This window comes from Microtus pennsylvanicus, chromosome X (genome assembly GCF_037038515.1).
Source record: "Microtus pennsylvanicus isolate mMicPen1 chromosome X, mMicPen1.hap1, whole genome shotgun sequence".
Lineage (NCBI taxonomy): Eukaryota > Metazoa > Chordata > Mammalia > Rodentia > Cricetidae > Microtus > Microtus pennsylvanicus.
Window position 1 is genome coordinate 37,408,447 of NC_134601.1, and position 9,748 is coordinate 37,418,194.

At 42.5% G+C, this 9,748-nt stretch overlaps 1 protein-coding gene across 1 annotated transcript; it reads left to right on the forward strand.

The window, feature by feature from the left end:
- Positions 1-1,262: 1,262 nt before the first annotated feature.
- On the forward strand, positions 1,263-2,672 carry LOC142841426 (DDB1- and CUL4-associated factor 12-like protein 1). The gene has a single exon (XM_075958266.1). It carries the CDS (start codon positions 1,263-1,265, stop codon positions 2,670-2,672), a length of 1,410 nt encoding a protein of 469 aa, XP_075814381.1.
- Positions 2,673-9,748: the final 7,076 nt, after the last annotated feature.

Genomic DNA, 9,748 nt, shown 5'->3' on the forward strand with positions numbered 1-9,748 from the left:
AATATTCTCTGTCTCCGCATGTCCTTAAAATCATGACCATCCTTCTTATTCCTAACTCAGAGATTCAGTGTTCTCTAAGGCCATGGACCTCTTAAACTCATGATGGGAACTTGTATCCCCAGCTCCTCACTTGCAGTTTTCTACCACCACTTCCTTAGTTCTCATAGCTAAAAGAGATGATGGTATCTCCAAAATACCCAACTTCACTACTTCCTAGCCAATTCTCACAACCCACTTGACGTTAAAGACTGTGGTCAGTCATCAAGGCCTGGGCATCATCATAGGCAGGCAGGATGTGAGGCGCAATGTTCTGTCATTTGACATGGTCTGCTCGGATGATTGTGTTGCAGAAGTACAGAACATTTGAGGAGGGGGAAAGTGATTCGTGGAAAATAAATTACCAACAGCAGAAGGGCTGTTAAAAGGAACAGGGACTGCTAGTTTCAAACACTTTTATTTTCTGCCAAGTTCAATATAAGACCTTAGTAAAGACTCTTATGAGCACACTTTTGTGTTCTTCCACAGACAGGAAAGATCACGGCTCTGTCTATCCCATGATTGACGACATATTGGGTTTCAGATTATATTGCAGTAGAGATTTAAAGGATTTTGGCTGCCGAAGAGAAGGTGACTGAGTTTGACTTGTTGGATCCGGAAGGTGCTGGACTACTGGCCCTAGAGTGATGTCTCCCCGTTCCTCCAAGCTCCTTTCTAGCTTTTGTATCGCTTTCCTATCTTCTTGGCTTTACTACTACCTACCATCCCCTTGTGGCTGGGCACGAGCTACCCCCTATTGCCATGATCTCCCAACCCTAAAGCTCACCCTTCCTTCCACACCTCCGAGCATCACTTCTGCCATTGATAGTCAGCCCATACCGCCTGCCTGCTCTTCTAACACCACCCTCAGAACCTGCCCCTCCCGGCCTCCTGTCATTATCCTCCAGGGACTTGTTGCTAGTCCACTAGCTGAGCTGGCTGGCATCCGTGGCTCCACTCTAGCTCCTGCAGCACCGCACCCTCGGCTCTAGCCGCTCAGTCTCGGCTCTTTCCGCCAGAGCGCGCAATGCCTGCTGGGTCACCACGCAGCTTTCGCCTCCATTGCCGCCCACGAGCTCAGGACTCCGCAGACTCTCTGAGGCTCGGTTGCCCAGCCTCAGGCTCCCATCGATTCGCTGTTTCAGGCCAACACTGCGGCGCTGCCTTCTCCAGCTGCACAGGAGATGCCAAAGCCCTCAGGACCCTCCAACCGCTCGCCAACCACCATGGCCCCTCAGCAAACAGGTAGCAGGAAGCTGAAAGCCTCCAAGGAGGGCGCGGGGAGCTCTTCGTCGCCATTTCCCTCCGTGGTGGAGATGGCGGCAGCCGAAGCAGGCCAAGCCGAGGGGTCGCTGCTGCTGGTCAAGAGGCCACAGCGGCCCATGGCTCGCCATTCCTTGGTGCACTACCTGAAGGGCCGGGCCCTGGGCTACGAGGGCCACCCGAGGCTGGCGGGCTTCGAGGGCGACCTGCACAGCTACAGGGCCCTCAGGCTGCCGGAGCTGCTGAGGGAGCGCCAGTTGGCACTTGGCCCCCTCAACAAGGTGTTCGCATCGCAGTGGCTAAATGCCAGGCAGGTGGTGTGTGGCACCAAGTGCAACACGCTTTTTGTGGTCGACGTCAAGACCGACCATATCAGGTGCATTCCTCTGATTAGTGACAGGGGGCCCGACCAATCCCGTGGCTCGCCGTCCTGTGGCATTCATGCCGTGGAGCTGAATCCCTCCAAGACCCTCATGGCCACTGGAGGGGAAAACCCCAACAGCCTGGCCGTCTACCAGTTGCCCAAGCTGGACCCCATGTGCCTAGGAGATTGCCAAGGCCACAGGGACTGGATCTTTGCCATAGCTTGGATGAGTGACACTGTGGCTGTGAGTGGTTCCCGCGATGGCACCTTGGCACTCTGGCTGGTGGATCCGGACATGTTCGATTGCAGCATTGCTGGGCACGAGGATGCGGGCCTTCCAGTATATGCTCACATCCGTCCTACAGATATAGAGGCCATCCCTAAAGTCACAACCAATCCTGGTAACCGCAAAGTTCGAGCCCTTGCTTACAGCAACAAAAACCAGGAGCTGGGAGCCGTGTCTCTGGATGGCTACTTCCACCTGTGGAAAGCCAGGAGCTCCCTGTCCAGGCTGATGTCCCTAAGGCTGCCCTACTCCAGGGAGAACATGTGTCTCACCTACTGTGATGAGTTGTGCCTCTATGCTGTCGGATCCCAGTGTCATGTTTCATTCCTGGATACTCGCCAAAGCCAGCAGAACATCCGGCCATTCTGCTCCCGAGAAGGAGGCATTGGTGTGCATTCCTTGAGTGTCCACCAGCATATTGTCACCGTGGGAACAGGCCACGGTTCTCTGCTCTTCTATGACATCCGTGCCCAGAAGTTCCTCGAGCAAAGATCTGTAGCCAGTCCAGACATGTTTCCTGTGCCCTCTGGAAGGAAGCTCAAGCTCACCTGTGGCAGCGGCTGGATCAACCAGAATGGTTTCTTAGAGAATTACGCTGCTGGTATACATTTCCCCAATGCACTCTACACTCACTGCTACAACTGGCCAGAGATGAAGCTCTTCGTGGGTGGGGGCCCACTGGCCTCAGGCCTCCATGGCAACTATGCAGGCCTCTGGAGCTAAGGTTAGCTGAACTCACAGTATGCATTTATCTTTCCGGTCAATCTAACTGAACGCTGACGTTTTTGTTTTCCACATGCTGTTTTAACTCTGTTTCTCTCTTTTTTTTTCTTTCTTTTTTACTTTCAGGCAGAGCGGGCCCTGATTAACCAGTGTATTTCTTAGCAGAAAGAGAGGAGAAGACAGATGGAGCTGACAGAAATCGCTTTGAGAAATTTTCTGCACCTCTCCACCATTCTTTGAACTGTTCATACAAATAATTTCCACTAATTATTAGCTGTGCCGTCTCTGAGTGAGTGATCCATATAGTCCCTATGTGGAAGAAAACCCCTGTTATAATGTTAGACTCATGTATGTGTTGTGTTATTTTGCTATTAGCTGGTTTAAAGACACTGCTTTTAGTTTTCATCACGTGTGTGTGATATATGAACAAGATTTTCTAATAAACAGAGTTTAGACATCTCTTCTGGAGCGCTAACCATAGTTTTATGGCATTGTTCCGATTATAACATGCATTCCATGTTCCAGATTGCGTTCTTTTGGAAATATGTCACTCGTGAACTGTGATCATGGTGTATATAGTTCGTATGTTGTTGGTGAAAAACACACTTTTCTGAAAAGTTTATTATGTCATAGAATCTTGTGTATCAGAATCTCAGTTGATGAGGATGGTTTATTTATTCAAGTGTTCAAGTATTCTGCTAGTTTGAACTTTCAAAATTAATCCCCAAATCGGTATTTTTCTTTCAAGCCTTATCTTAGTTTTATGCTCTGTCTTCTTACTGATCAAAGAATGTACTTGTTTTCACTTCTTGCCTTAGTACTGTCAAGACTTGTGGATATATTTGAATGTTTGTGGTTGGAGTAACTTACACAGAGTTTCAGTGCCATCATTCGATGCAGGGATATTAAGTATAAGTGTAGAATGTATAGGCGAGAGGGCAGAAAACACACTGCTCTAAGGTATAGACTGGATATTTTTGCAGTTGCTATTTTTCCTCACATATGTTATATTTGAGCATGTATAAACTTTCCAAAATCGGCCTATAATTTAAGTTAAAAGAAAAAAAATGCAAAGAAAGAAAATGAGCCCATCCAGCTCACTGTGAAAGAAACGCCCCTCTTTATAAGCTCCAAATTAATTAGATTTCATTTTGTGAACTTCAAAGTTTCTTACATAAAAGTGGAATATGTGCGTTACCAAAGCCTCTCATTCTGTGCCTCTAAAGGTAATAGTACGTGATTGTGACAATGTTGTATGATTTTCCAATAGAGGAGCTGGGGATTAAAAAGATAGGTGTGATTGAAGAACTTTGCCATTCAGATTAACAGAGGCAGTGGGATGCTAAACAGGTGCATTGGACTTGTTCTTAGGTGAGAATACTGAGAGTGATAAAGCAGCCAGGCCTTCCTCAAAACTGGCCAGGATAGGTTAGCCCAGGATTGGTATTGAGCCACGTTTCCTTTCCCTTAAACATCTGACATGTATTTTGCATTGGTGTTGACAAACTACATGCTGTTCAGTACCAAACCTGAATTGCTGAAAAGAATTACTTGTGAGTTAGATATACAAAATAGTCAAACTTTTGTTTATAGAGGTTATGCAGGTTCATTCCGCAAATTACACAGTTTTGCTACATATCTGTGCTGTTCTTTTGCTTGCATGTATGGATCCAACTCTCTTATAAGTGATTTGAGAGCAGAGATTGTAAACTGCCATCTTTTATTTCTTTATTTGTGTACCAAGGCCGAACAAAGGCAATCAGTTATTATTTACTGATTTTTTTTTCTTTTGCCAATGGAAACCTGCACTTCAAATTGGAATAAATACTTGCTGTTGCATAGTAAAGAACCTTGCTAGGGGATTCCCTCTCCTGTTTTTCTTTAAAATTTCCCTAATACATTTTCAGGGCATGTTGTAGAACTTCATCCATTCATAAATAAAGTAATATGTGATACTTAGAAGATGAACAAAATTTTACTTTTCATATATAACTGGACATTAATCCTTTAAAATAAAAAAATTGAGATTTGAAGATTTCTTTAAAACGATTGGTTTATTTTACCAGAAATGTATTTGAAAATTTTAGAATATAGGTTTTTAATTTAGAAATAATTTATATAGGTAATTAACTTGAAAAAAATTTCCAAACTATAAGCTGCCTATTGTCTTATAAGTAGTAGGGTATTGGGGTGTTCAAGAGAAATAAGTTTGGAAATACAGAAAAGGAATCCTTCCACATTGGATGAGATTTAAAATAAACAATAGAAGGTAAAGATTTAATCTGAATTCTTCTCTGACTTGCTTCCTTTTTTTCGTGTAGGGGGGGTTGTTTATTAGGAGAAATGGAATGGTAAAATGGGGAAAGGTCTGAGTGACCAGCTTCTGGGGACAGGAGTAGCAGAAGAGAAGAGAGAGGCAGAGGCAGGGATAGAGAGAGAGAGAGAGAGAGAGAGAGAGAGAGAGAGAGAGAGAGGAAAAGTGAATGTGCACTGAAGATGCTCTACGTGGCTGTAGCTGAGGACATGTCCTGTCAAGACGCTGAGAGCAGGCCAGAACAGATGCATGAATACTAACAGCTTAGCCTGGGACTAGCTACTAGGCAATCCTTAACCTCATCGTCTGTCTCTAGCTCCAGAGTGCTAGAACTAAAGATATGTATCACTAAACCTGGCATAAATAAACCTTTATAAGAAATAGAAGGTATCATTTATGATTCTGGGGACAAATTAGGAGGGGAGACACAATTAAATACATCTGAAACAGATGCAATACTATAACTTCATTAAATGAAAATTGAATTACTGTTTAGCCTTTATGAGTGTCTATGTGACTTTATTTTATATTACAACACATATAATCAGAGCATATTCAGGTGACAAATTCTCTAAAAATCTAATATGTACAGTTTTTGAGAATTCCTTGAACCTGGGCTTGGTGGTGCTTGCCTTTAATCCTAGCAATTGGGCAGCAGAAGCAGAGACAGGCAGATCTCTGAGTTCCAGGACAGACTAGTCTATAGAGTGAGTTCCAAAACAGCCAGAGCTACACAGAGTAACCCTGTTTCAGACAAAGGAAAAAAAAATTCAGTGTTAACATAATCGCCTGCTCCCTTTAAATGTATGATATTATCGGTTATATGCCTTTTAGAAGACAATCACAAGATTTGGCTAAGTTTTAGTAGCTACACAGCCTAATTGTGATTGTATTTTGAATTTAGAAAGTTGCAATAACTTTTAAATCATGAAATTCTGAACATAAGTGTCTATTGCAGTACATGTATAAACTGAATTTTGAAATATATATTTATTCTTTACAGTTTTCTTACTTATATAAAACATGTTTTGATCAAATCCACCCCCCCTGCACACTGATTCAACTTTTCCAGAATTAGAAATCTTTCTCGCTATATTTCTCTATAAACTTCATGCCCTCTAATTTCAGACCACTGAATGTAATTCCTCCTGCCAATATGTACCAGAGTGTAGGACCAACTCCCGGAGCTGTAGTTCTCAACCTGTGTATTATGACTCCCTTGGGGGTCATATATTAAGCATCCTGCCCTCAGATATTTATATTATGATTCATAGCAGTAGTATAATTACAGTTATGAAGTAGCAATGGAATAACTTTATGGGTAAGGTTCACCACAACGTGAGGAACTGCGTTAAAGGTGCACAGCAATAGGAAGGATGAGAGTGAGTCACCTACTAGGGTTCTCAACCCTGAAGAAAACTGGCTTACAATCCCCAAAAGTCCTCTGCTATCAAAAACTTCTCAACTACATGTGGGGCTCTGTGAGTGACCCCCGCAAAGATACCAAGCTAGTAAGACATTGATAGTACAGTCCACATTATGTCTATAATGTATGAGTTACCTATCATTGCTGTGTGAAAACTACCAATAACCACTCATTCATTTACTCCTGCAAGCATATTTCTGACATAAATGTTTATTTTCCTGTGCTTTATTCTTTGAAATGAACTGATTTCTATAATGTTTAAAGTAGAAGAAAAGATTTTTGAAATAAACATACCCACTGAGGGGCTGAGAAAATGACTTGGTGGGTAAAAATCTCGTTCTGCAAGCATGAGGACTTGCACTTGGAAACTTAGAATTCACAGAAAAATCCAGACACATGAATATGTATTCTGTAGCTGCAAGTCAGAAAAAGACAAGTTCTAAAACCTTGCTGATGAGGCTATTCAAAAAGGATAGCTCCTGGTTCCAAGGTAAACTGCAATAGAGGAAATGACCAAATGTCTGGCTCTGACCTCGACATACATTAGCAAGTACCAACACACTCATAAATATACACCATGCATATGCACTGTACATACAACACATACACATGCACGCACACACACACACACACGCGCGCACACACACACACACACACACACCACCAAACCAGTGAAAGCAATTAAAGTTCCTCATCTAGCAAGAACATACATGTTAAATTTAAGCATTAATGACAAACCAAATTTAAACCTCTAGAGGTTGATTTTCTCTGCCTATACTTAATGTTGTGCCAATTGTCAAAAACATTCAGTTTGTTACTTATTTAGAGTGATTTTAGAAAACAATTCACCAAACCATCCTGGATGGTTTTCTCAGAGCTTTGCAATCTCTGCAAGCATGCAAACCTAGCTGCATTAAGCCTGCCCCCATGTGAGCAGCTCAAGAGACACAGTTCACCCAGCAAGAACATTGTGTGCTAATAGGAAAGGGAGAATGGAGATGGCACAAGCCATAAGAGTCCTTTCAAATACTGTTTCCTGCTGGATGCTCTACCTAATTGATTAAATTCCTAGAAATAGCATTACTGAAGATTATGTACATTTTAACTGCAGTAGTCATTTTACTCCCTCCCAAGGTTTATGATGTTCACATTTCTACCAGCAATATCTCAAGAGTATTGATTTTCTTAAATATCTGTCAGAAAAAGATGTTACAATTTTAAAGATATTACCCATCTTGTGGATATTTTACTTTATACTCACTCTAATTTGGGCATTTTCTTTTGAAAACAGGTTTCGGTGCATAGCTCAGCATAACCTCAAACTCAGAAATTCTCTTGCCTAGACTCCATATTTCTAGGAATCAGTTTTTAGTATCAATATATCCAATTTAACATTTGGAACACATATGCACTACAGTGTTAATCAGTGAATATTTGGAATGCAAATGTATGTAAACACTTTGTATTCTAACTACTGATACTAATTAACTTATATACGTTATGGGGATCATAAGAATTTATAAGAGTTCCTGGGCTGACATGTAACTCCGTTTGTGGAGCATTCCCTTGGCATTCAGGAGCTCTGAATTCCATCCCCATCAGGATAAAACTAGGAGTGGTGATGCACATCTATATCACATGACTTGTAAAATTGAGGCAGGACGGTTAGAATTTAAAGGCCATCCTCAGCCACATAGTGAGTTTGAGGTTAGCCTGGGGTACACGAGACCATTTCTCAATAAACGAAACAAAATTTGTGTCCTTCCTGCTGTTTCAAGGAAACTCAATACAATGTATTGCTTACCAGGGACTCTCTTAAGCTACTTAGTATTAAAAGTAAAATTAATTTTACCAATATTCAACTAACAGATACACCATTACACTAGATCTCTATGTCAGTTTTGTATATAGGTAGAGAAGAATCCATGAAACAAATGGGCTATCTTATTACATTATAAGGCTGTTTTGACACACTGCAATTCACTTAATATTGCTTTTTCGGGGGGTGAATTTATGTAAGATATTTGCAGTATTTATCTTTTACAAAAATAATCTTTCCAAATTTGATGACCTATCATTTAGTGTCAATAATACATTGATACACTTAAAAATTCCAACATACAATTACAAAATATGTGTGATTAATTTCAGCATTGGAAATTTACTGGCAATTGATAAATTTATCACCGTAAACGAAGTCTCATTGTAGATAGTTTTCAAACAAAGGGTCGAATCTATTCTCTCCTCATATAATTGTGTCCTAAATAAAAAAGTTTATAGAGTGCAAAAGTAAAAGTATAAGCCTCAGAGAAAATGTTCTATGTTTTCTTTCAGTTATGGATCCTTATTGTAATGATCTGTCTCTTTAAGAGACAAGCCACGACGATTCCCTTCCTGCTTGCACCCTCTGGCCCACTCTCTCTTCCTGTTCCCTCTCTTGGGTAGGCTTTCAACTTTCTTTCCCCTCCCTCTCTCTTTCTCTCTCTTTTTTCTCTCTCTTTCCCTCTCTCACTCTTTATCTCTCTCTCTCCCCCTTCTCCCCTTTTGCTTCCCCTCCATAATTCCCTGAATAAATGTTTAACCTCACTCCGCATGTTGTGCCTATCCCTGTCTCTGTCTCTTACCTGCCTGCCATGTGTCTCCCTGCCCGAGACCAGCCATGGCGCGGGGACCAGCATCCTTCTCTGCCTGAGACTGGATGCTCTCAGGGCCCACTGCCTGCCACCGCATGGCCCGTTACCATTGCTTGGGGACCTACAGCATTTCTGCTGCCTGCTGCCACTGAGAATCCTGCAGCATTTTTAAATTTTCCATTACATTTGGTGTCGTGACTCTCCTACTCCAGTTGCTCTCCAGAGATTGGGGTACCTAATCAGTTTATTTTTCCTATTCCCACCACCAGCTTCCCTGCTTCCATTGGTGAGTCTCCCCCTTTCTGCTATGGTTCTTTCCCTTAATCAAAATTGTGTTTGGATGACATGGGGTCAGTCAGCCCGCTCTAGCACTGCAAACTCTGTGAAGTACGTTCAATTGGGGACCCAGGATCTCTCAGATTCTTTGTCTTTTTTCAAATTTCTTCTCTTTCTTTCTTTTTCTTTGCCGTAAAATGCCGCCGAGAATGGATTCTGGAATCTCTGGCTTCCAGTCTCTACTGGATCCAGCCAGGCCTTACCTTCCCACTCATGGCCTGGAGGGATGCTCCCCCATGAGTCCTGAAGGTCACATGAGGATTCACATCCTGCCCACATTTGAGAGACATCTCAGAGTGTGCCTAGTGGTGTTTTGCGGGTTTTCACAAATTCGGCTGTGGGCAGCAGCCACCCATCTCTGTCCCCC

What these genes read in the sequence shown, in the direction of transcription:
- LOC142841426 (XM_075958266.1), top strand. Translation starts at nt 1,263, where the DNA reads ATGGCCCCTCAGCAAACAGGTAGCAGGAAGCTGAAAGCCTCCAAGGAG.